The sequence below is a fragment of the Trachurus japonicus genome, chromosome 14 (genome assembly GCF_045865225.1).
Source record: "Trachurus japonicus isolate A0001 chromosome 14, Traja_1.0".
Taxonomy (NCBI): domain Eukaryota; kingdom Metazoa; phylum Chordata; class Actinopteri; order Carangiformes; family Carangidae; genus Trachurus; species Trachurus japonicus.
In genome coordinates, this window is record NC_140920.1 from 9,936,425 (window position 1) to 9,964,315 (window position 27,891).

The 27,891-nt window shown below is 41.6% G+C and overlaps 1 protein-coding gene across 3 annotated transcripts in view; it reads left to right on the forward strand.

Annotated features, from left to right (window-relative positions):
• Nucleotides 1-27,891, forward strand: part of camkk1a (calcium/calmodulin-dependent protein kinase kinase 1, alpha a) — a 56,795-nt gene that overhangs the window by 2,291 nt on the left and 26,613 nt on the right. For 2 of the 3 annotated variants that reach the window (XM_085797375.1, XM_085797372.1), the window contains exons 2-4: nt 17,635-18,088; nt 25,434-25,481; nt 26,441-26,494. In XM_085797375.1, coding sequence (XP_085653501.1) covers nt 17,756-18,088; nt 25,434-25,481; nt 26,441-26,494 — 435 coding nt within the window. In that variant the 5' untranslated portion in view covers nt 17,635-17,755. Of the gene's footprint in view, nt 1-8,824; nt 8,961-17,634; nt 18,089-25,433; nt 25,482-26,440; nt 26,495-27,891 lie in introns of those variants that run through there. The other variant, XM_085797374.1, reaches the window with a different exon arrangement.

The following is a 27,891-nucleotide window of genomic DNA, read 5'->3' on the forward strand; positions in this document are numbered from 1 at the left end:
GCTGCTCCTCTGAATGCATCTGTCTGTGTCCGTGTGTGTGTGTGTGTGTGTGTGTGTGTGTGTGTGTTGGTGTGTTTGTAGCTGGCCACAAAGACACATTTACAGACACAAATGGATGGAAGTAGAGGTCTTCTGTGTGACCTTGATCTAGGGGGATTAAGCTGTGGTTGTGTTTGAAGCTTTGTCTTGCATCCATTAAAACCACAGGTTATAATTTCCACAGATGCAGCACTAAAAGACAGCCTATAATTAAAGTAAAATGTCACTGAACACAGCAATCTTAATGAGTCATTTTGACAACACATTTGCAGGAGAGCAGTGTGGACACTTGGTTTCCCTCTGAGATATAAGATTTGAGACTTAACTAGTAATGTGTGTGACTCAATTGTTTTAAAGTCTGTGTAGTTCAGACACGCGGCCCTGTGGAATCTGCAGTGAAGTGCTGTTTATTTGATGTCTAACGGGCTTTCATGTTACAGCTGTGAGAAAAGAGTAGCAGCCGTAACTCCGGTGTTTCTGTTTGTAATGTTAGTGCTTCATCTGCCACCTCCTCGCTGGAATCTGCCTCCAGTTCCTGGAAGCTCTTGAGGTGTGTTTGTCGACTTCCACTGTAATGGAATCAATCAAAAGTGTGTGTGTGTGCGTGTGTGTGCTTGCTCCATGTTGCAGGGGGGGCTGACGCTCACACAGCATTATCCAGCAATTTCTCCATCAAGTCAACATTCCTGATCTCTGTGAATTGCTTGTCAAAAGTGCACAGAGCAACGCATCAGTGATCTGAAGCTGTTTTCAAATCTGGCCTCAGTCCTCAGTTTGAGGTTTATATTTAATCCTTGAACTCTCCACTTGCATAAAGAAAATTGTTGTATAATAAATCTTTTCTGGCTCTTCGTGGAGATTTCCATCACCTGTGGAGATAACCCTGATGATGTCACCGGAGTTATCTCAGCAATGATAAATAACAGAAAGCCAGGCTACGAATTGGTATCAAGTCTGATGGAAGAAAATGTAGGCGTCTTTCAGTCTTCACCCAATCTAGAGCCTGGGGAAATTCCCATCAGTTTCCCTTTAGCCATTTAGCTCCAGGTTGAAATCTTTCAACAGCTATTGGATGGACTGATGTGTAGTTTTCCTTGTCTGTGTACAACATCTATTGCACGTCTGCCCGTCATGGTCGATGGATCTGTTGCTCTCCCTGAGGTTTCTCCCAATTTTTTCCCTGTTAAAAGAGTTTTCTTGGGAGTTTTCCTCAGTCGATGTGAGGGTCTAAGGTTAGAGGATGTTGTAATGATTGTGTGTAAAGCCCTTTGAGACAAGCTGTTTGTAAAAATGGGCTATACAAATAGTATTGCCTTTGCCTAGTTTATGTTTCCCTCAGGTTGAATTTCTTAAAGCTCTGCTGGTCCCATGACTTTAAATGACATCCTGGTGAACATTATACCTGCAAACTCTTAGCTAATGTTTGTTTTGAGCCAACTTGAATCACACAGAGAGGGGCTGTCTGGCTAGCATTAGCACAGTCTCATGGGTTCAGTCTGGGGGATGGTGGTGAGCAGACTGTCAGAGGTCACAGAAACAGGTCGTCCTGTCACCTCATTGCTCCTAATGTTAGCTGATGATGACGCGCAAGGAATGTACATTATTACGGAAAAATGCCCAGGGTGCTGAAATCACAGATGGTACTGAGCAACAGCTAATAATGTCAGGTCCCTGCTGTGTGAGGAGACTCTCGGGGAGTTGTGACAATCTCCTATTCCCCTCAGAGCGAGGGCAGGAAACGCAAAGAGTCGAGAGGGGATTGGCATGGCTGGGGTTGACTCCACACAGTTCTCATTGCTTCATGCTTGTGAGTGTCGCAGGAAGTGGCAGTCGAAGCTCCTCCGCATTCTCCACATTGTTGATGGAGTGGAGGAATGCTGATGCACAGAGATCGAGACTCTGTTTGCAGGATCAGACAAGTTGCAGTTGCATGCAACTCTCATCATTTAGGCTTGATAAGTCAGCACCATTAGAGTGGGGACGGGGGCGTGCTACAGCCCCCCTGAGGGCTGAAGTCAAACACAGTGGAAATCTGATAAAAGTGATTTTTAACATCTTCATTTTTACTCTCTTGTGGATACATTATTTTGTTGTTATTCCAATACAAACAATGAATTTGAAGGATTTAAGAAGGATTGGTTTTCTTCACGTCACCTGAGTGTTTAGAGGAGCTGTTAAACATAATCGGCCATGAGAAATCAGTGACACAGACAATTGGACACATTATGCATATGTATGTTCAAAATAAAATAATTCACCTCAAGCTACCTACCTGTGCTGAGAGTGAGGCTGCATTTTTATCTGTGTGTTCTCATGCTTATTTATGCAGGATTCACACTGGCTTTTGCGGTGCTTGGCAGATTTTCTCCTGTACTAAATCCAGTATTTTCCTATTTTACTGTTGCAGCATCAGTGTGTCCTCTCATGCTCACAGAGCAGCACAAAACCAAACATCAACCTATTGAAGTAAAGACGACAAACACTGCACAGAGAAAGTACTGACAGGTGCTTAATAGTCTGAGGACGGGCAGGATCAGAAACATGATGCATCATTAGTGCTGAATTAAATACCTCAAAATAAGTGGTAATCAGCTCATGCATGTTAAGCCTGTATTTTGCCTGTTTTTTTTTTTTTAGGTTTTGCAGATTTGACTAAGTCATCAGGAACTGAGCATGTTACAGGTTTAAATATCCACAATTAAACGGATCATGCTGTCATCCTGTAAGATTTCTGAGTTGTTTATACTGTATAAACAGTGATGCTTACTGTGAGCTGTGTCAGGGATCCAGGGCAGCACTCTGCTGAAAGCAACCCTCTCATTTAACTGTAGGTGAAAAGATGGATGTCACCAAAAGAGTGTTTAATGATGATAAGATAGGAATCATGCAGCTCCTGTTGGATAACAAGCTTGTTCTTTGTCCCCAGAGGATGAATCCTGGATGATCCTCTGACCTTTCCAGTAAATATAGACAGACACAAGTCAGAATATTAATTTAAACCTGTGTGAATCTCAACATCTTCTGGATGATGGTACAGATATTTTGTTTCCTAGTGGATAAAACATAAAATAGTGATTTTGATGAGTAGGCATTCTGCTGTGATTGAAAGTCATCTTTCACACTCTCATTACAGTATATTCCCTGTGTAACTCTTGTCACTAAAAGAGACATCATTGTTGAAGTGCGCTGAGTCGGTTACAAATGTTTTTGGATGTTTTGTTGAGAGTGGATACATGAATACATTTACAGGTCCTCATTAGTTTTTTCCTGTGCCAGGCGCACAATCGCATCTGCATATTAGCCTTAATTATTCAAAGCACGAGCAGTAAGGACTCTGGGGGTTCTCAGATCTTCTAGTTAACCTCGTCCAAGTGCTAGCCTGCTCTCCACCCCACTTGCACTTCTCTCCCATTCTCATTAGTCTGTGTATGAGGCACCAGCATGGAGGAGCCACCAACTGGTGTAGCCTCCACCAGTTTTGTCTGTTATTGGAACACATTGAGGAGGCGCATGAGGCGGTAAAAGTAAAACCAAATTAAATGAAGTGCTCATTAATCTGTTCCTAATGTTTTTGTTTGTTTTTTTGGAGTTCTTAGACTTGCTTCAGAGCTTTGAGTTGGTTGCCCAACCTTTGGTATATGCCTGTGAATTGACACTGTAGCAGTTTTTGTGCAATTTTAGAAAAGACAAGTAATCTTAAATATCTTTCAATTGTATTTCTAAATTATTTTTTAATATCTAAATCTCCTGGGAGCTCCAGATGTTATTTGATTGCATGTCCCCAGAGTTCTGCTGTTATTTCCCTACGGCTGGTGAGCTAACTGGAATAACTGAAGGCTGGTTGAATCTGTGTCTGCCCTCCAGAGAGGCTTGTCTGTGTGCTGTCCGAAACTCCTTCTCAAACCTTGACACCAGCTTTTCCCCCTGCTGCCACTTGTCACAGAAAACTCCAGTGGGTATAGTGTACACAGCCACAGGCTCGCTTGGTCTGCAGGTTAGTCTCTGTTACACGCATCATTTCATTTCTGTTTGGATGGACTCAGTTTGAATGCGCAGTTGCACACAAAGTTATTGATTTTAGCTTTGATGATGCATACAGTAGTACAGTGTTGTCTATTTTTAATTATGTGAATTCAAGTGAATGCCCACACACTCACAGAGGCCTTTGTACTGTAGTTTACCACTCAACCCACGTGTTGCAATGATCTGTTACTTATAATAGTGTTGAAATATGCATCAACAGATGGTATTTTCTTTGTTTACATCTGATCAGAGTGATACATGGGTGGATTTGTTAATTGTTTTTGTATTATGACCAGGTGTGTATTGCACACAACAGGGGGTGTGTGACACACTCTACTGTAGCTCCTGGCTCTCAACAGTCTGGCAGAGCATGCCAAAAATATCTAAACAACTATTTTATGGCCTGCCATTACAGTTTATATTGACATTTATGGTCCTCAGAGGATGAATCATCTAATGGCTTTAGATCTCCTCAAGCGCCTCATACAGGGATAAGCTCGCCATCAGAAATTACTCAACGGATTGCTATGAAATTTTGCTTCAGACATTTATTTTCCCCTCAGGACAATAATTGTGATAGCTTTTCATCGAGTGCCGTCATCTCATCAAAACTTCATTTTGTCCACTACTTTCCTTTATGACCATGTGCTACATCCAATTACTGTATACATTCTCCTGCCATCATTGTCAAGAAGGTAAGTCTGATACAAACTGAGTTGGTGACAGATGCCAGGAGAAGGGGAGGAAACATCAGTGCGGTTAGGTGGCATGCTGCAGGTGTTGTGCATAATTCCTTTATGGAGGCTGTGATGGACAGTGAGGGACAGCTTTCATCTCTGAGGTGTCTGGGTTTAGTTTCTGTCTGGGTCTATATTACTGACTTACATGCACTGAAACCTGTGAATGATCAATGCAGGGGTATTTGCTCAGTTGCTCTGCAGGAAACAAGTTTGATTCACCTGGGTCCAAGTGGCGCCCACTTCTTTTTGAGTGGTGTCATCAGTGTTGACTCTCAACATACACTGCAGTGTAACTGAAGAGGCCTATCATTGTGTGTATTCCACCAGATGTAGGAACATTTCTCCATCTGCAATGACAATATGAAAATCACTAATTAATACATGAAAGAGAAAAGTTTCCTTAGCTGCCTGTATGAAGTATGTAGGCAGTGGCGGTGTAGGAGGAACTGGCAGGTTGTCTTAGCAGTGGCAGTGTTACTGGGGGAGGAATCGCCTCCAAAGACAGGTTTGTGATTTCAGTGAGAACTGCCAGTGAAAGAAGGAGCTTAAACCTCTGCTAAGTACTCCCTTCTTCAGCTTCTCTATATGACACGCTTTAGCATTTCTACACTGCAGAAATATTCCTCTGTGTTGATGATGGAGGAGAAAGAGCTGGTTGTCTTTTCTGCTGAAATCCTGGAGGAGTATGAGAGTCAGAACCTGACCCTGGGCCAGCTGACAACCGGTGCTCTCCTTTTGAGAAAACAACCTATTTTTGTGAGCAAACCATTCCTCAAATCCATTCCAGTTTTCAAGAATCGACCAACCTCGAATCCACTCTCCTGGCTCCTACATCTAAATTTCTCTTTGTAGCTTGCACCAGGGTGGAGAATAAGAGACTCTTCAATGCTGCTTCCAACATTATTGATGAGAGGAGAAAGAGGCTCGTAGCCCAGAGTCCTGAAATTCTTGCATTTCTCTGTCCCTCCCGCTGTAGGAAGAAAAACATAACTGACACATCAGACGATTTCTGAGAGAAGTCAGAAATTGCTCTATAAAAGTAAAAAGCCAGCTTCTAAAATGCAGAGATTGAGTTCAGTGGATTAGGTTTCAAGTCTTTTTTTGACTGCGGAAAATAAAGTGTTGCTCAATTGTAGAAGATTTATGTCCAGTAGCACTGAGAGGACAAAATAATTGTCTCATTGATTTTAACTGTTCAATCTATAAAAAAGTTAGAGAACAGTTGCACATATCCAAAAAATCTACCATCCTAAAAACCAATGATATGTAGTATATGCATAAAACATAGAAAGCGATGATTAACTGTTCCTCAAAATAATAATTGATGATTAGGTAATTGATCAGTGCAGGAGTTAAAGACCTTTGTCTTTGATTTGACTTTGTCTCTTAAACTTCTGTCAATCATGGGGGAAAAAAAGCTTAATTTCAGTCAGTGTCACAGCTGCACATGTTCAATTTCACAATCAAACATGTAAATGAGCATTTTAAATCCAGTGAACTGTAAAATATGTAAATAATCATTCTCTGTCTCGAGGGGAGTAATGTTATTAGGATGAGTCATCAAAGGTTTGCAGGGCTAAACATTTGCTTCATCTGTGATACCAGCAGCTTGTTGCTGGCGATGCTCCTCTGCTCGTGACCTTTCCCCGAGCACAGCACAGCCTCAAGTCTGGTTTTGTTTCTGCAACTTCTCAAGTTTATTTTGTTGACAAATTCAAACGCATATTTAGGAACCTGATCCAGAGAGATAAGAGCTTAAAGAAATTACTGCATTGTTTTGATATTTTAAGTAGCATGATAGAATGATAGAAGATTAGCTTGAAAAAGTGCCTCAATCTCTTTTGAAGTGTTGAAATGCAACGCAGGAGCAGCTCAGAGAGTCATGAGTCAAACAAGTCACTAACAAACCACTTAATTATGTCGTGTTACCACTGACTAGTCTTTGCTCATGTAAGATAACTGGTCATTACTTGACAAGTGTAATTATGCTAATGACTGAGTTTATCAGATGAGATCATTATCCACAGTGAGAGGCAGTGAACATCACCTTTTTGTTCATGCTGACTTTTCAGACCTTGCACTTCACATACATTCATGCAATCAGGTAACACTTGTTGGACCACAAATACATCCACACACATGCAGAAAAACACCCTGGGGGCAAAAAAACAACTACAACTATTTGTGTTAGGACAACAATGGCACCTGCTTGTGTTTTCTCAGAATATATCAAATCAGCTCAACACCTTCCACATATACATATATGACTTCATTTGTGTTTTTAGTCCTGCCTGCCATGGTGATGTAGATTTGTCATGAGGACCAGTGACTGCTGTGCCATCACCAGGTCAACATTTTCAGTGTCTAAAATATTTTAATTGATGAAAATACCTGCATAACAGATTTCTCAATAAAATCTTTACCAAGTAAGATTCTAATTTTCTCCTTTTGGGCCAACAACTCAACAACAACAGTGTAATATGAAACAGTAAAACACTCAGTGTGTTTACAATACTTTCTGCCATACTTTTATGTGCATGAATGAGTACAGAGACTATTAAACTTGCTATAATAAAAAACAGAAAAAGATCAATCAGAGGAGATGGAGTTTGGACTATTACTTTTTAATGATTCCTAGTCTTTAGTTTGACCACTTTATTCCAAATAATCAGTATTTTATTTTCCATATGCTGGTTAAGGCAGTAGTCAGAATAATGTGTTTACATGTGCGTCAGCTACAGGAGTTTACATGTGATCCAGCATATTCTGAATATGGTAGCAGCGGTAAGAGCTCTAACAGTCTGACATCATGACGTATTATTATGTAAATGAACACTCTTACTTTAGCGTTGTATTTTTTCTTTATTTTAAGCTATTATACTTCCCATTCACATGCTCAACAAAGCAGATGAGAATGAGAGGAAATAGCAAGTAGAGCCATGAGACATGATGGATTGCCATTTATGCCTATAACCCCGGAGAGTGTGGATGAAATTTTCACAGCCAGGACTGCTGGGAAAGAGCAGTGATGGTAGAGTTCACAAATTCAGACTGAAGAGAATATTTCTTTAGAGGTAGCTGTGGTTCGATTAGTTTACAGATGATAGTTTAACAGCCATAAACCAGGGCATGCTTCAACAACAATCTGGCAACTGCTGAAAAATGCTGCGAAAACAATAGTGGAAATATTTGGTGCAATTTAGAAGTGTATAAATGTCTCAATATTGTGACCAGGACATGTCTTAAAACAATTACCAATGTCTTATTTGGAGTATGATCTTATAATATTGGAGTATTGTTGTGCATGTAAATGTAGTCACTGTCAATGGATAAGATTGCTGAGTGTAAATCTTGTGTATAAAATTGCCCTGTTGTCCATGTCCATATGTAAAAATTAAGGAACATCAATGTCCTGACATCAGAGATTCATTGCTCTGTCTGTGCTGAGTAGAGAGAGCTGGTTTCCTGCCTGCAGCTCACAGCTTGGTGGGCACCGTGTTGATCAGTTAGATGACAGTAAACTGCAGAGAGCACCAGCATTTGTGCATCAGGACTGACCTGGAAGCGTGCCCGCCACCTGACCACACGTTATTCTGACTGCAGCGGGAAGGGATAGAGATCACAGGGATATTCTGCCCCTCTGGGGGATTTAGAGGGCGCTGAGTACGACTCCCTGTGGAAAAGATAGATGGCTTCTCATTTTCAGCTGCAACAGATTAATCCTCTTCAGGTTCACATCATTGCAGTTTTCCTGCGTTCTGATATGAAAAGGCTTGAATGGGATTTTTTTTTTAATTATAAATGATTATATATCAACTCTTTCACCCTCTCTTGCTATCCCATCCAGCCAGAGTCCAGAGCTACTAACTCTTTCTAAATATAGATTATGAAGTAGTAGCAGGTCCATCAGCCAGGCAGCCTGAGTAGTGTCACAAGGACGGAGGGTGGGGCCACCGTCAAGGCCCGCCCAACCTGGATACATAGTGGTTCCTCATCATAGATGAGCAGAGCAGTTTTCATCTGCCAGTTGCCCGGAGGTGGGCGGGTGGGGGGCTGATCCTGGGCTGGTCTGTCCTCGTTAGACGGACCCTTGCGAGGCGACATTTTTAAAATTCCTGGAAGGTCAGTCACGCTGGAAGCCAAAGCCTCATTGTCAGTGTGAGTAGAGGAGAAATAATTGGCTCATCCAAGTTGCCAGTTTGCACTCTTATATCCTGTGTAATCCTGGGCTTATTATTGCTTGAGGCGGCCAACCTCAGAGGGGGGTGGCCCTGGATTTGGTTGAGATTGTCCCAGAGTTTATTTCTGTCCAGTCAGATTGATTGCTGCTGCTCATGCAGCCCCGCGTCCCGTTTGTAGCCGCGGGAGAAGAGCTGCTGCCTGTTTTGTCTAGCACCTCGCATTGATTGGCTGCACAAGAATGTGTTAAACAGGTTTACATTTACAGCTAGTTGTGTTTCATGCAGGTGCCTGCTAATCCTGTGGATTGAATTAAAGAGTTCCAGGGATTAGTCTGTGACCTGCTACACAGAGAAAATTATAGCAATTACAGTGTTTGTTCCTGTGTTTAAAGATTGATTTTGTGGAGCTGCTTTTGCTGATGGACATCAACTTTCTGTGCTGCCAGTTCTAATTGTTTATCATCAGTCATGTGAAAAGTTGAGTCCCTATGGGAGTCAGTCTGAGCTGTTTTTGTGCTTTGGGTATTAAACTGTTGATATAATATCAATCTTTTAGGGAATCCCAATGTTTTCCTGTTGTTTGTGAAGGTGACATCCAATATCTTAGTGTCTCTGAAAATAAAGATTAGAACAAATAGATAATAAATCCAGTCAAGATTTTTGACATGTTCTTCCTATAGTCGACATTTCTTCTTTTCTTCTAATGTCTCGGCTCTTTATCTTGTCTTTGTTATTTGTCAGCACCTTGTTTTCTATCCAGGTTGACACAACATACTGCTCTAGCTCCTGCAGCAGAGCTTTATCCTAACACAGTATCAGACGATCTAGTGACACAGTACAGTATGTCCCCCACAATACCAAGGTTTGTAAGTCATCAACCAAGTAGCAGTTGTTTACATTGACATTGAAACCCTCGTCGACTTCACCTAATCCTTCCTTGTACCATTTAAGGCTTCAACTGCTGAAGTCGTAGTCTCTTCTGTCGTAGTGTCTTCTGTCTCTTCATGTGAACCCAGAGTGACTCCGTGATGCTGAGATCAGGTCTCTGTGGCTGCCAGACCATCTGTTGCAGGACTCCTTCTGCTTGTTGTCTCTGAAGATAGTTCTTCGTGACTATGCTGCGTGTTCGAGGTCGTCATGCTGCAGAATTAGGTCAGAATCAATCGGATGCCTCCCTGACTTTACTGCAAGCTTGATAAAAGCTAACCCTAACCAGCTAAAGTGTCTCAAACTCACTCTTATGCCAACTATATAGTAGTTATAGTATATAGTATGACAATAAATATCTTAAATGCTGAGCTATTAGTGCCATGCTTGGTAATTGTGTGCATGGTTACAGTTTTTGGGACAGATCTGGGATGGCAGTGTTGGTCAGCCCGTCACTTTGGACCATGACTGGTGCGGTGCAGTGAATGCCACTCCAACATTTATGCATTGTAGACATTTACTCATCATTCGGCATCTGTTATTGACTCAAAGAATACATTGTCTATGACATTAGATATATTCATCAACATTCATGGTGCTGTCAGTTTCCCTTGATCACAGTACATAGCTGATTATTATGCTCTCTCACTGTTTCCAGAGGCCTTGAAGAAGCTGTACACTCTGCTCCATATGAATGAGGCTCACTCAGTCAAAGATGATGAAGCATAATCACTGCCAACTGTTTGCTACCACAACAGGAGGAAAAGCTAATTCTCAAGTGCGTGCGTGTGTATGTGTGTGTGTGTGTATAGGGGGATGAAATGTCTCCCTTAATCCTTTTTAGAAAAAAAAATCATTGTGTGTGTTTGGGTTTATTTCTGTGGGCAGGTGCGTGCATGCGTGTGTGTGCATGCATACAAAAGCCATGCAAATCCAAGCTGTTCCCCAGACTCACTCTATCATGCTCCAGGAGCAGCTAGGTAACGTCCCTGCTGGGATTTCCTCTCGTCTTTTTCCTGCATTTATTTTCTCAGTAGTTAATGTGACCTATCCCTTTGAGTAGGATGAAATGTGGCAGGAGAAGGCACCAGGAGAGAAGCCCTAATCAACCTGTGGGCCCGGGGAGAGTGGAGCAGCAGGGAGGGAAAATGTACAAGAGCTCTGATTTGATATCAAGAAGCTCAAAGGGGATGTGTTAGTTTGGGCTGATTGTGGCCTGTTATTGAATATGGATGGGAGTGGTGTGTGTCTAAGTCTGTAAAACTCTGACATAAAATAGCGTTTTCTTTTATGACCTTTTAACAAGATGCTCACTGCCTTCAAGATCTTTATTAGAAGAGATTTTTATTATGGCTTAACTACATAAACGTTGCTCCCACTCGGCCAAGACTACTAATACTGGATGGACGGAGAGCACTGGTTCCTTGTTATTTTACGATTGGCTTGACATCAAAATGGCTGCACATTAAGACAAGATTTTGTATCTGTAAACTGTCCATTAAAGTGTATCCCTATAATTTGAATTAATGTGATTACAGTGCCCTATAATTAGACTTATATTGGAGATGAATCTGTGCACTTCCACTGGAGGGAAGTCTATAATGGACCTGGAATTGATGTTAAAATCTGATCAGGAGTAAGATGCAAGTGGCATCCGGCAGAGTCTCAGGTTATACACAGAGATCCATCGGGGTAATAGCTGCGCAGTTCCTCCAGCGGCACTGTAAATGTTTACAATTTGCCCTTTTCTGTACGGCACAGGAGGGATCAAAGCTCAAAGATTGAGCTTGTACTTCCAAACGCGAGATAAGACCCAGCCTATTTCATTTCTTTTGATCAGCTGACATTTACTTTGTACTGCGAGATTACGTGGCAGCGTGCTCCTCTGGTCTGCCTCGAACAGTGATGCGCTGTGCAGGTCTCAGCTTTGATTTAAGCAGGTTTGCATCAATATGGAAATAACAGGGAGGCATAGTCAGTTTTAGATGTCGTGGCAAACGTTCAGAACTGCAAACATCAACACACACTTATAGCTGATTCTTACTCAGACCTTCATGCAGCCTCCTCTAAGTCTTGGCGGCTGTCTTTCTCTCTGTCTTTAGTCCAAAAGGCTCTGATGACCTTGTGTGTATGTTTGTGAACATTGTACTGGTGAATGATGAAATACCGTACAATGGGTTTTGATGCATTTGGCTGAATCTGAGCACTGACTCTCTCCTGTCGACCTCTGCATTCATCCTGTTGCTTCCATTGGCTGTGAAATTGTCAATAAATGACAGTGTGCCAATTCCATTTCAGCTATGTTTGATGGATGAGGTGATGGCTCCAGGTCATGAACTGTTCTTTTTTGTTCTCCGCACTTTTCTCTTCCCATCACTTTGATTGAGGTTGATAGAGAGGGCCGTCTCTTCATCGTTGAAGGAAGCGTATGCGCCCACATCCTGGAGAGCATTCTTGACTCGCTGTGCTGCCATAAAAAGGTTATTCTTCACCATCCTCTGCCAGGTCCTTTCACTTTTTTCTAGTTCACCTGCACGAACCTTTTACGATGTGCCCAACTGAATTTGGCACACCAGCAGCCTTTGACCTCTCTTACCTCCTTTTATTATCCTCTTTCTATGCCTGGTCACCTCTGTGGTCCCCATATTGACATATTTGAGCTCTCCTGTGTGTGTACAAAAGTTGAAAGTACTACACAAAGTTACCCAAGAAGGATTTAGTAGCCAAGTGTAGCATACATTATTGTATTACAAATTGAATGTGCAGAGACGCAGTGCCTGAAGAACATTACATGTTTAAAAAAATGTAATCCTGAAAAGCATTCACACATTTAATAAAGATTTTGGTCGATCAAACCATCCTCATGGCCGCACGTCTCCACACTGGTCTCTGAAGGAGAGTACCCACATTACCAAGGCCTGGACAGGCTCCGAGAGCACTGAAGGAATTTTCTGTCACTAAACAATATCAGGATGATTACAGGGTGGCTCTGGCTGCAGTGCACTGTGGTTACCTTCAGATATTGCACAATATCTGATCCGTCCTGGGGTTAATGTTGTGTATATTGCACATCAATATGTGCTCCGTTCCACCTGAGGAATTCAGTCTGTCACGAGTATCACACAAGCAAAAGCCTCGGATATTACAACAGAGCAAATGTGAAAAAGCATTTTCCATGCAAATAAATCTGTTATACAGATTGTCTTCTCACCACATCTTTGTAATCAGAGAGCAATCAGTGTTGATTGCTTTGGATCCTGCTGGACAAGGTGGGTGGCTGCACCCCACTTAAAATATTCACTTTCACAGTGGGAGACTACTTTGAAAATAAAATAAAATTGTAAGAAAGAAAGAAAGAAAGAAAGAAAGAAAGAAAGAAAGAAAGAAAGAAATGTATTACTGCTTCCTATAGAAGTAAAAAAGTGTCACTGTCAACCAAATGCTGCTAACACACCACCATGCTCCCTGCTCTCTCTGCTGCAGCTACATGAGTAAACACTGTATTTTTTTCATTTTTATAAAGCAGGTTGCAAGGTCAGACCATGGGCCTCTCTGCTCTCTCTTTAATATAATCTGTAGATTCTGCAATTCTGCTTTGTCAAGGACCTCAGAGGAGGTAAAGAAACATCTAAATAAACATCAAAATACGCTAGGGCAATAAAGGAATAACCACTTGATGAATGATTTTCTTTGGCCTTGGTTGTCCCTGCTTACACACAACAGAACGATGATGGAGGCAAACAGAAACCAGGTTAGGGGTGAAAATGGTTTTCTAATGGAGCCAAATTGATTCATTTGCTCAGCCCCTGTGACCCCGCTCCCTTTCTCTCTCTTTCCTCTTACTGTAATTGGCTCTGCTGAAGCTTCTTTCCATCTGAACTAGTTGGAAAAATAGCAGCTATTGAAAGCACTTCATATTCAGATGCAGCTCTCAAGGTTGTTTAATGTTTCACATGTCCATTTCATTTTTCCTCGGTTTGTTTACCTAATTAAAGAAATCTGTTGCGGCTTTATGAGCTTCAGATGTTTAAATTTGTCACTGCAGCAGCACATTTGGTTGATAGAAAGCCCAGAAGATAGAAAGGCTTAATGGCTTTTATAAACAACATTCTGAGCAGCTGCTAATAAGCTAAAAAGTGATCATATTAGATAAGCTATTCAGCACTTCTGTCAATTTGAACAATGCTGGCAGAGTTGAAAAATAAGTACCCTGGTTCCCTCATCAAAAAGTCAGGATTTTTACATTTAGTTTTGGGAGAATAATAATAATAATAATAATAATAATAATACATTCAAAAGATAAGTTCTGTGACAAACACAAGTTTATGATACATATACATACATGTTTTGTTTAGCATGATAACCTCCACCAATTAACCATTATATGATTTTCAAGACTTAGTACAATCAATAAAAGGATTCAGGTTATTGTTATTAATGTTTAGGTATAGACTAAAGTAAAGACTTGTGATTATAACCTCTTCTACAAGAGTCTTTCTATTTATTAAGTTAATAATACAGTTGTTCGCAAAAGTAGTCTTAAGTCATCAATTCTGTAAAGATGTTTAACATCCTTGACACCTGACCTCTGTAGTCTCATTAAGCCACTTCTTAGCAACCAACCTTTTTTAAGACGTGTAAAAACCTTAAGGAAAGAATGAATGGGATACTGACATGAAAAAGACATGAAAAGAAAACATAAAAATGTATTGAGCTAGTGCTAAGAGGCTGTTATTTCAGCCACCTAACCAAAAACCAATACAAGAGAACTAAAAGTGTGAAAGCGTTAACTAAACTAAAATAACCTGTGGTTCTTTCCCCAGCTCTAAGAAATGACACAGTGAAAATAAGGACAGGGTCTTTCAGGGAAATGTGTGGCGACTGTTTTGCAGCTTTAACACTAAGACATTTAACAGTCACACCATGTGTAAACCGAGACTAGTGTTTAATTTCATCTCTGTTACTTCTATGAAAAGATGGATGGAGGCAGTGGAAACTAATAAGGTTAGATGTGAAAGAAAATATTAAACCTAATATAAAATTTGTCCTCCGTAATGAAATTGTGTGGCTACCTGCCTCTGTAAACAAAATAAAAGTCTCAGTGCAGCTTAAATTAATAACCAGTCCACTGCTGCTCCCCTGCCGCCCACTTCCAGCAGGATATTGCTCACACATAGTGGGCTGGACGCTGCTACAGTAGAGAGAAACCAGTTTCAAGAGACACATAATCACTAGTTGTGATAAGAATTAGCAAAATATGACAGTCCCTCTTTGTTTTTGCTCAAATGATTCAGCAGTCAAACAATACACTTCCCCTCACATTGACAATGAAAAGCTTTTTCCTGCAGTCTGAATTTAGTTTGAATAACAGTCATCTGAAATATGCAAATGGCAGTGGGCAAATGATGACTGTGTGTGTGCATGTGAGTGTGACATAATGCGACGTTCATGACAGGCCATTATATTACAACACAGATTCGTGGTGGCTGCGGTTCAGCAGGTAGAGCATGTTGTTCACCGGAGGGAAAGCAACTTCAGATTTTTTCCCCCCGTCTGTCATCGGTGTGTAAAATGAATGAAAACTGGCACATTCATCAAAAATGTTTTGCAGCTTACAAATATAAAACCACAATGTAGAAAAGACAAATGTAGGAGAAGACCAACAGTGTTTGCTGTCACAGATGTGGACTGTAATGATGATATGTGAGGAAAATGTTTTCTAGAATTTATATACAGTATAGAGATGGATGAACTACCACAGATATTCATTTCTGTCACACTGTTGCATCCCCTGTTGACTGAAATCCCACAATGCTTTGCAAGTCATGAATGGGGTAAATTGTTCCTGCTGCTTTCTACCGTCAGTGGGGTACTAGCAGTTTTTGAGTTGAAGCGTCGGCACAGTGACAATACTGATGTTAAAATAAACACTTTATACAAAGTAGATTCGAAGTAGAAGTATCCACTGTTTTCCAGAGTTATGGATTTTTTTTAATCAAAATGTTTTCATGAAGGAACATTACAGTAAGTCATGACCAAGGTGACGGACCGACTGTCGGACAAAGTCACACATGAGTGACTGTGACCGACCTGGACGAAGTAGAACAGTTTGCCTATTTTTGAATGTGAAGCTCTGTCTACCTGACACACTTCAGGAATAGCATAACATGGCCCATATACCTCTTGTGTAATACAGACTGAACTGACTTTGTGTATGACTGTGTTACTTTTTCTTCAGTCTGCTGCATCTCTTTATGACACATATACAAACCCAGATGGCTCCCTTTGTGGTGAAAACAACCTCTTGATTCCTGCCGCTACATCCAGTCGGCGGGTATACTGTTTGAGTGGAGATTTAAGTGCCCTTTTCCTTGGATGACTGTGCAAGATGCACTTTGCATATCTGTGTTCTTCCACCTGCAGAACAAAACCTGAACCTCGCACACGAAAGAGCTTTGATTCTCCCTCTCTGTGGCAATCTGCCGCTGACTTGATTTTCATTATAGATGAAAGGGGGTTAAAAAAAAAAAAGCACAATAAACAAATCCCGCTAAATGTCTGGGTATATGTGCACACACGCTGAACGTACACAATACCTTCAGTCTTTTTTATGTGCGTATCTCTTTGTGTGTGTGTGCCCAGCCACAAGCATTTGATGAGGATACAAAGAGCCATGACCAAAGGAATAAAGCATAATTAGGTTTGCAGCTTTTTGGGTAAGGTTTCATCAGGGGGATTTATTTCAATTCATGAGCGCATGTCTACCGTCGGTAACTTGACCCTCCAGACCACCCACACACACACACACACAAACACACATGACATTTTTCTTTGATCCGTCTGCTTGATTAAACTTAGTTCTCACAGCTGCTCTTGCTTCAATATGTGGAAAACCAGATATAAGTCAAGGGACTAAATTACACATGGAAAATAAAATGACATTGATTGGGGCTGGAAGTATAGACAAACTCTAACTTCACAGTCTCATCAATGTGTGTGTTTGTCATGAAGTGACAATATTCTGGGTGACGAGCAGCTTCTGGCAAGAACGAAAACTTAAATTGTGGAGATGATCAAGATAAGCGAGTTAAGGCAGATGTTATTGAGCTAAATCAGCTCAGAAAATATCTTTATCTATAAACACCAGCCTCATACGCTCACATCATTAAGTCTGGTATCAGAGTATCCATTATACTGTCTAATTCTGTTATATTCGATCAAAGAGAAAGACACAGTTCACAAAATGAGAGCCTCTGAGTAGAGTTAGAAAACTATGGGGGGACTGAGGTTTAGTCAGACAAATCATAAATGTCCTCACAACAGACAAAGTCACACACTAGCAGTTCCAGGAATCAGTCCATCACTTTGGTCAAGACTATTTCAAATGGATTACCATGAAATTGTGTACAGACGTTTTTGGTTCCCAGGTGTCTCCTGCTGCCCGACAGTGTGGGTTTAGTGTCAGACGTGGGAGAGAAGATGCACACACTTGTTATTTCATTCAGTTCAGTACACCTACAACATCTTCAATGGTGATTTATATTTGACTGGTGTTCACTAACACTTAATTAAGTGACAAACCTTGTAGATACACCTGCTAAACATGAGTATATTAACATCATCAATGTAATTTGTTTTTCCATTCGATCCATATGTGCATATTGTGTAGACCAGCTTGTCTTTCTGCATCTGACTGAGCTCATGGCCCTTTCCCTCTGTTCCAGCTCTGGCGAGACCTTGAATAAAGCGACCACAGGCTGGCCCAGGTCACGTTGATGCTGGTGGGCGACCCCCAGTACTCTCCTCGCCACCTGCTCCTGCACCGCTCCCATCTCCCCACCCGCCATGGCTACGAGCAGTGACCCCGGCTGCGAGAGGCTGGACCCTGACTCTGACAAACAGACCAGCAGTCTCACGGACATCATGGCTGCCATGACGACGAAAGACTCGGACGGCTCTGCCGCCAACGGCTTGAGGAACGGAGGGGCTCAGCAGGACGGGGCTCAGGCCAAGAAGACTCATACGACGCGGCCTCACCTGACTGGAAGAAAGTTGTCGCTGCAGGAGAGAGGCACTTATCTGTCGTCAGGCTCTGCAGGGGGCTACACGCACATCTCTCCCCGTGTGGCTCGAAGGCCCACAGTGGAGTCTAAACGTGTGTCTATATCAGACACTCAGGTGAGGAATTTACATCTTATTAAAATTGATAATCATTAAATTGTTAAGACTTGAGCTGAATTAGATTTTCCATTTACTCTGACAGAAAAAGCAGAGAATCTTGCACCTAGAAATTCATCTTCTCTTCACATTTCGCTCCTCTGATTTGTAATTGTGGACATGAATTTCTGCAGTTGGGTGTGACAGGTGGCAGCATAGCAGGGAGCGACACGCAAACAGAGAACGCAGCCCCACTGTGTTTATGTGTCCTCACTATACAAGCTGCATATATCTCGTCATATCTTCATCAAAGGATGAGGAGAAAGAGGTCAGCACGGAACATGACAGGCAGAGGGATGCAAGAGAAAAGTGCGCACACTAAATTTCCCCATTAGCGCACATCATCATCGCAACATGCCAATGTGTATTAGCTGATTTATGTTAACACATCATTAGCCCTGCTTCTGTCATGGGCAGGCAGCCTATATAATACAGCTTGCCCAGTACATTAGCACGTGTGTGTGGTAATGACATGTGAGAGCATTGTGTTCCGCTTTGACAAGAGCTCTTTTGACTGTTTCATTAGACGTACGCGACTCGTGTGCGTTCAGGCCAGTGTTGTGCTGCTGGGTGTTTGATAGTGAAGTGAGCGGTGGTGAGCGAGAGCATCTGATGATTTGCCATGGTTACACATGTCACACTTCATGTGTTTGTGTGTATATATTGCATTGAATATGATACAACTTCAGTGACAGCTTACACCTTTTTTGATGTATTTCACACACTGTAGTTGTAGATGCAGCCTGATCAGGTTGTTACATGATCAGCTCTGCAGCTTTGATGAATGCTTTTCCCTCAGTGGCTGTTATACAGGAACCTCTACATACCTGTTGCATTTTTGGCATTTTTACTGCATTCTACTTTACACATACTTCAGAAAAGAAATTCACCCTGTCAAAATGAAAATGCAAGCTCCATTTCCTGCTTCCTTGAGTTTCTGTGAGGATGGAGTGAGGTGACGAACCCACACTAGTGCACAGACCAGATCAGAACTGGAGGAGCAGCCGATAGCCTCCAAATGTTATACAGTACATACATACACAGTGTGTATACACCATACATACATGCATACATACATGATGCATGTTTACATCAGTGCATGTTTCAACAGTTACAGTTACTTAGAAACAGTCAAAGCTTTTTGACTCGTGATTAACTACATTGTGTTATATTAGCTTAAAATTTGCTTGGGGGTAAAGAGCTTTTGCGTCACTCCTGTAGCACTTTACATGAGTTATCCAGCATTATAGCGGATATAGTTAAAGCTTTCTTGTAACAAAAGTAACAAAAATGTCACACACAGACTAGAAAGAAAGATTTCATGGGTGAATTGTAGCAGGTGTTGTGGCCAAACAGCTGTAACTATCCAGCCCTGATGACCAGTGAAACTGGTGATGCAGTCAGGCATTGTAACCCCAAGGTACCACTTCTATGCATCAGTGCATCAAGACATCTTTCCAGGTCCAAGGACAAACTAAATCTTCAGCATGAAGTAGGACAAATAAGACTAGGCTGTTGGACCCCACTCCTGATTTCAGGAGTGATTAAAGGGCGAAGGTCCCTGTCGACTCCACACAGGACCTGGTATTGGTGTATTACCTGTTGTGCTTTCCAGTGGTTGATGCAGTGGTTATTAGAGCTGTCTAAGTCTGTCTGCAGTTTAACCACCTGGACAGAGGGCTGCCTTGCTGCCACCTCTGCTCTTTCTACCCAGTGAGGTTGATATGCCAACACCATGTAAGCAAACATAAACCCTCAGTGCCCCAGTAGTTTGTGGGTTGATCTTTCGGCATCCTTGTTCCTTCAGAAAGGAAAGTTCACACTCTGCCTCCAGTCATTAGAGACCTGCATCCCAGATGACCTCGAAGAATAAAAGGAGTGTGACTGGGTTACCATGGCTTCTCCTCCACACTTTGGAAGGTAGTCTTTGCTCATAAATGATAATAATAGTAATAAAATAATGATAATAATACTTTTATTTATGAAGCACTTTTGTAAAGGTGTGTTATAAGAAGGCTCTTAAAAGTTGTGATGGAGTCTGCTGACCCTATGCAGAGGGGGAGGCTGTCCCATAATTGGGGTGCTATCACTGAAAAAGCACGGTCGCCCTTCATTTCCAGTCAGGTGTAACTGTTAAAAGGTTTTGCTCCCCTGATCTCAAGGGTCTGGCTGGAGAGTACCAAGTTAAATGTTCCTCAATATATTCTGGGGCCAGACCATGGATTGCCTTGTAAGTGATTAATACAATTTTAAAATGCATTCTAAAATGAATGGGTAACCAGTGCAGTGATGCTGAAATTGGTGTGATGTGACAGGACCCTCTTGATTTTGTTAGTAATCTAGCTGCTGAATTTTGGATAGGCTGTAGGTGTGAAACTGAGTGAGAGTTTAGGCAGATGAAGAGGGAATTACAATAGTCCAAGTGTGATGGTATAAAAGTGTGAACAACTTTTTCTGTGTCATTGTAGCTGAGCATGTTTCTGATCCTAACTGATAAAAACAAGCTTGGGTGTTCTTTCTGATATGGTGTTCAAATGATAAATTACTGTCAAAAATTATACCAAGGTTCTTTGCAAAAAGTTTAACATTGTCAGTGAGTGAACCAAGAGAGGACTGTGTCTGTTGTTTGTGATGTTCTGGGCCCAAAATCAAAACCTCAGTTTTGCTGCTGTTGAATTGGGAGGAAATTGGCTGCCATCCAGTCCTTGACACTGGATAAGCAGGAGTTCATTATGGTGAAACTTTTCAGTTCATGCGGCTTTAATAAAAGGTATAACTGGGTATCGTCTGCGTAACAGTGGAAATAAATGTTATATTGCCAAATGATTTGTCCAAGGGGAGGGAAAATATCTTTGTTCCTCCAAGGAAAGATCACACTCTGCCTCCAGTCATTAGAGGCCTGCATCCCAGATAACCTTGAAGGATAAAAGGAGTGTGACTGGGTACCTCCTCCACACTTTAGAAGTCAGTCTTTGCTCATAAATCAAGTTGGTCCAGGTCAGATCTATCGTTGTCTCATTGTCCATCTGATCAAGGCTTTTGCCTTTTTCAGAGGTTTACTGACTTGTTACAGAAACCTAACAATTTTGGAAGTGGCCTGGAGTCTCACTGGGAGCTGTTTGACCCATATCTGGGGTAGTGGTTGGCTTGGCACCAGGGAATGTCCACATGCCTGATGATGATGTTTAGATGTTATTTGGGGCTGGCCAGCAGCTGAAAGCAGAAAATGCAGCGCAGTAGGACAACTCTTGAATCACGTACACTCACAGACAGTCCCACCAACATGTCATCTAACTGCCTCCACAAAACCTCAAAGTTTTGTTTTTATTTTAGGCCTTTAATCAGAATAAACAAACAAGATCCTATTCCCTGAGAAGGAGGAGATTGCCTTGCACAGCACAGATCAGAACCTCACAATGGTGCCGGTGGTGTCAGGAATAAAGTCCAAAAAAAGGAATGAGTTCCACCGCATTCATCAGCCTGATGAAGCCCACACGGGTGAAACGCGTTGCTGCTTGACTTTTTAAATAAATAAATAAATAAGTGTTTATACGACCCCTTTGTGTCGGTGCGGTGGAACTCCTTCCTTTTTTAAGATCCTATTCCCTCTTTGATAAGCTGAGCTAACCAGTCAAGAGTTGAGTTTATAGGACTTGATATTACAATCCCAGGATTAGGCACTTTCTTGATATCGAGTGGATGGGCTGAAGACTTCATCAGGGTCATCAGGTGGGGGACTGTGCAACATAATGCATTTTTCACAAACATTAAAGTCACTGAAAGTAACAGTTTACATTGAGCAGTAACAGCCATTCACTGTGTGGAGTGGGAATGAAAGACTTGCCATTCTCTCCATTACAAGTCAGTGTAAATAGTTGCATAATGTTGCTTTTAATCTATACCTCCAGAGGCGGTTGCATATTTATTTTCAGAGCACATGCATTTGAAAACATGTAACATCAGTGTTATTGTGCCAACACTCGGGAAGTAGTAGTAGGAGTATCATGTGGGAGTGGGTCACTCCTGAATTTCCATTTTTCTCTGACTTTCTTTCTAATTCAGAATGAACATTAAAAATTCATGACATCTGCCAGGATGTGGAACCCCTCTGAATTTAGCAGACTGCTGCCACAGACTCGCAGACCTGTCATTGTGTCCTTTCCTATCTGAAAATGGAGTTGCAGCTCTCGCACTGAACCATAAAAAGGATTCATGTTGCTCGTATTTCCCTGCACTCGCCGGCTGCACAATACGCCACAACAGAGAGAGAGAGAGAGAGAGACATTTCTTTCTTGCACAAACATCAGTAATGACTGACATTTCATAAGACCTGTTAGGAATGCATACCAGGCAATGAGCAGCAGCAAAGGTTTTTGTTTTTTAGTTGTAGCTGACATGTTTGGAATTTCAGTTCTTCCATCTCTGCTGTCAGGCAGGTAGCAGCATTTACTGCAGTGGGACAGTGAACACGGATTACTTCTTACACATACATGTTTTCATATCTGCCCTTCCTCTACAATGCAGGAAGTCCAGCACCAAGCCCTATGAGGAAATACTGTTTATATAATCGTTTAACTAAACAACAGATGCCTCTCAGTGCTTTTGTTTTCTCTTTGTTGCAGGAAACTTCGTAGAATTCTCACCCCTGACTTTCTCATCACGTTGTGTGTTGTTCTGCTTTGTGCACATGGTGTCTATAATTATAATGCAATGACTTCTCTGTTATGTGACTAAAACTTAGCAATAAGAAGTCAAAAGCAAAACAAGATGTGACTAAACTTCATTATTCATAAGGATCCATAACACCACATTATGAAAGAAATGAAAATGATGCCCATGGGTATCCCCAACCCCATTTATTTCAAAAGGATAGTGTTCAATTGAAGTGATGGAGATGCAATCCACAGTCCTTTTCCTCAGAGTACTAAAGCCTCAATAGCTTTTGCTGAATTTTGAAGTTAATCTGCACAGAGATATGACCGTACAGTAGGTTTTGACCCCCCTTCACTTACACTTAATCGCAGGAGAACCTGTTACAATAACAAGTCATTATTTAAATGTACAAAAGGTAGGTGTGTGTGTGTGTGTTGTTTTCCAGGCAAGACTTGAAAAAATGACAATCTGTCCTTTATAGAAAACAAATGGACATACTGTGATGGGTTTGACAAGGCAAGAACTGTCATTACAGTGCTGTCAGATGGATGGTGGGAGTTGGCAAATTAAGATTAAATACTGTACTGTGCTGCAGAGTGCTGTGAGGACTCTCAGGGTCATTTTGTAAAGTAGGCTTTTGCAGCTTTACAGATGAGTCTCTCTTCTGTTTGTAATTTATATTCACAGCAGCTTTGTATGAACGGCCTGCAGTTGCAGCATACGTCAAAATAAAAGGACTAAAATATCTTATCAGATTCAGATCGGTCTCTCTCTAGAATTTTCTTCTGGAAAGGTGACAAAGCCTTTTTTGCTGTGTATCTGTCATGTCTGAATGACTGTGTGTTAAAGTTATCAGCAAAAGAGATGTCAACTTTGGCATCCCCTTGAGCAATAATGAATGTCCATCATCATATCTCCACAGCACATTAACACAGTCAACGATGTGGTTACCTCTGTTCGTGTTGAGCAAAGCAGTGGTTGATGGTGGACTCATGCACGGTAGAGTTTGTGTGCTGGTTAAATATTTGATAATGTTTTGTCTTTCCTGTTTTAGCTGATGCTCCTTCACTGTGCCACAAGTCAGTTCTTTTTTAAACCATGTGCACTTTGCACACCTTACTCTGCAGTGATCTCATTCTGCCACAGCTGTTCCACCAATCTATCGATTTTTAAAATGACAGAATGGGGAAGTCATTTTACACTTACAGGCTTTAAATACGATCAAACACAAGTTCCCTTTTTTTATTACACACTTCCTGCAGGCAGACCCACACGTTATTCATCATGAGAATGAAATGCGCAGTCATTAGTTCTTAATGGTACACTGGCACCGATCTATTTGTTATGCACTGATATTGATCAGTAGTTGAGTAATGGATGGAGGGATGTAGAGAGTTCGGGACAAAAAGGGTGTTTACATACCGAGGGAAGGGCTGCACTGTCGATGTAAAGCAGCAGTCTAATGTGACAATGCTTAAGGAAAAAGCTGTGGAAGATATATCATGGCCCAGTGGAGCATTTGAGTTTAATTTGTGTGTGTGTGCTTGTGACAGATGTATTTAAGGCTCTCTGCCTGGCCCTCTTTATCCATCAGCCCTGACAGAGCATTAACTGCAGTGCAGCGCCCACTGAGCATGTGCCGGCAAACTGTGAACCCAATGGAAGTCCTCTCTGACAATCCCTCCTGCTGCTCTTTTCTTCGGACTCTCCTCATTTGCCTTTCCCTTTATCCTCCATCGCTCTATATTTCTCCGCTCTCTTTATCCCTCTCTTCAACAAATCACAGTGATTCTTTTCTTAGTTGCGCTTGTGTGCTTCACCTCACAAAAGCAAATCTTCTGTTCCATCTCTCGCCCTTTGTCATAATCCCTGCCCACAGTACTTCACACCATCATAGCTAGAGTGCATAACCCTCCTCGCATCTCCTGCAGCACCAGCAGGAACATTTCAGCACAAGCTACATAACCAGCGCGTTATGTAACCGACGATATAATGCCATATTTTCTAAAATACCTTGCCGGATGGTGAGTGAGGTCCTGTCCTACACCATGAGTTGGTGCTGTTTTGTAACATCTGTGTTCTGCTACTGCCTCTCATCCTTTAGACATGTTCCAGTATGTTCTGGTTCGCACTAAGCCCCCCCTACCCCCACCCCAAGCCAACTGTAATGAAACAACCACTTTTTAAATCCGCTTTCTCCACCGCTCCATCCTTGTTGTTTTTGCACTTAAATCACTGCTCACTTTGGGCTTATTGACTTTGCTGTCTGCCCCCCTACCCCCCACCCCACCTGTGAAATGCCCTCCCTCCTCTCTGTCCTGCTGTGGTCTCCTCTCCTCTGCCCCTGGCTGACTCTGTGCTGTAGCTGGTGGTTGCTATGGAACTGCAAATCAGCCATTTAAGCGGTAGCACTCTAATGGATTTGAAGACAGTAAACAGAAACTAGAGTCTGCATCGTTACCTACATCTCAGAAATAAATGACTTTCAACACACGCACACACGCAGTGGGAACATTTTGTTCCTGTACCAAAGACAGTCCTGCTTCTCTTTGCTTTAGAAGATGCAAACCACTCAGTCTCACTCTGGCGCTGATTGTGTTTATATTGATGATTTAGCTCCTCATGTCTTCATGTTTTCTCTCTCCCCTCACAGGACTGTATCCAGTTGAACCAGTATAAACTGAAGAGTGAGATTGGAAAGGTGAGTTTGTTCAGTTTCTGCCATTTAACTCAAATATATGCAGGCATCTTTAGGAAAAGGCATTAAAAGAACTCATTAACAAAAGAAACAAGAGTAAAAACGAGAGTGTCAGACCATCGTTATTGGAAAACATAGAGAATATTAAGTAACGCTTGGAAGAATTAACACTCTGACCAAGTGTTGACTAAAATCTACAAATAGATCTAAGTCTGTCCATAAAGTAGAAGAAATTTTTGTTCTAAGGAACGACTAAATCCTGAGTCATTTATGTGCAGCCAGCTGGCAATTCTGGCTGTGGAAGACATCAAAAGTGATATAACTCAATTTATTTAATTAATCAGTAGTTCAAGTAGTTATGGTTCTTGTTTGTTCTTACCAAGAGGAAACCAAGGGGGAAAACTGGGCGATAATGGTAAGATCATATCCCGTGGCAGTGTGTGTGTGTGTGTCTGTGTGTATTGTCTATTGTCTATGTGTGTGTAGGCGGAGCCATTCTGTGCTGCCAAAGAATAAAATGTTGTTTTTGAGTTGAAACAGTGCAGTCTTCAAAACGCTGTGTCAGTATGGTGCTGCCGTCTGTTCTCAAAGTGATGCATTAGGAATCTGAGCAGAATCTCAATCTTCATCACTTCAGTGCATCAGCTACTTGGGTTTATTAAAAAAATATTAAAATATTAAATAAATGACTCAATTTATATGAAATGTCCTTTCATCCCTCTTATTTTCCTAATACAGTTCAATTTCATATGATTCATTTTTCATTATGAAATACGCCTTTATCACCTTTTTTTTCTTAGATTTTTAGTGATTACATGCCATGTCTGTAATGAAATATGCTAAAAAGAAATTAATCTTTAACAAGGAAGAGTTTAGTTTTAATAAATATGTTTAATAATATGTATTGCTGTTGTGAACTGGTTGTCCATATGAAAATGAGTCTCTTTGTTGTTGCACTGCAGGGCTCCTACGGCGTGGTCAAGCTTGCCTACAATGAGGATGACGAGAAACATTATGTAAGTCCGAGCAATCATTTTACATTTCAGCTTTTCTCTGATCAGCCACAGCTCTCCTTTGAGCTTTCATCCATTCTCTCTGCATCTATTGTCTAGACAGAGGAGCTTTGCACTCATCTCAGCAGAGCTATTGATTTTTTTCCCCCCTTACTTTCCACCTTGTAGCTTAGCTGTAAGTTCCATCCACTCAAATTGCATCAGTCGCCTCAAGAGGAAATGTGTAAATGAGAGTGACTTCTGGTCCCACTTAAGGTGCATCCAAGACTTTATTATCTTCAAAGCAGCTCTACTGTAGCTCTGTAGCTCAGGTTACTGCTTGCAGGTCAGCTCCTCGGGGAGAATCTGGATATGTGCGATGCTGTGACATGAGGTCATTTCAGCTGTTTCCATCAAGGTGGTTTGTTCCCGTAAAAGCTTCGGCAACCTCGGGCTCTCCACATGTAAGCTGTTTTATGTCTTCACATACATAAGCTTCCCCGTACAGTAGCAACAATGAAAGTGTTTGCATGAGTCATGTAGACTTAAGCTGCCAACTCTGGATGGGTTTAAGATGTATTTTTGAACTGGAGCCAGTGAGAGCTCAGAGCAAAACACAACCAAATATTAAAATGGGAGCTTGTAAATGTGCCGCTCCAACAGTAAACAGCAGGAGTTTGTGTAAGGACACGGACAAGGCCTACAAGACAAGTGAAATATTATTACAAGGGAATAAACTTTAAATCATGGAGAGGAATGAAAAATGAAAACTCCAACAATGCCTGTCTACAGAGCTGGTCAGACGTGCAGCAGGATGCAGCCCTTCTCTAAATTACACCTATTTCCTGCAAATTTCAGCAGAAATGTATTTTATGGTGAGACAGTGTTGCAGTATGAGAGAATCCATCCTCAGAGACTCACCCAGTCTGAAGTCTGAGATTGAGCTCATTCTTTCTTTCCCATCTAAAGTAGAGTGAGCTCGTGTCTCCATTTAGATTTTGTAGCTTCTGTCTTTTCGCTTCTGGTTATATATGGAATTGCTCTTGTATTTGATTCTTTCTGCTGACACTGATAGACCGGGCCAGGCTGCAGGTTATTGCAGTCCAGCTCAAGTAACAGCCTCATCTGTAATAACACCGACAGGAATCAGGAGTGGAACAGATGAGTAATGGGACCGTGACAGGGTGGTCTTATTTCCTGCCTATTCGTTTCATGTAGACCTGACTCAATACACACAGACATACACATACAGCTACAGTACAGTACCATACACAGGAAAGATAATATCACTCCAAACAAGCTACTATCGACTCTTGTACTTAAAGGGATAGTTCAACAATTTGGCAAATTGGCCCATTGCCATAATTCCTGTAGTCTTAGGAGTAGGTCCGTTACCTTTAATTGTCGGTGCAAGCTATTTT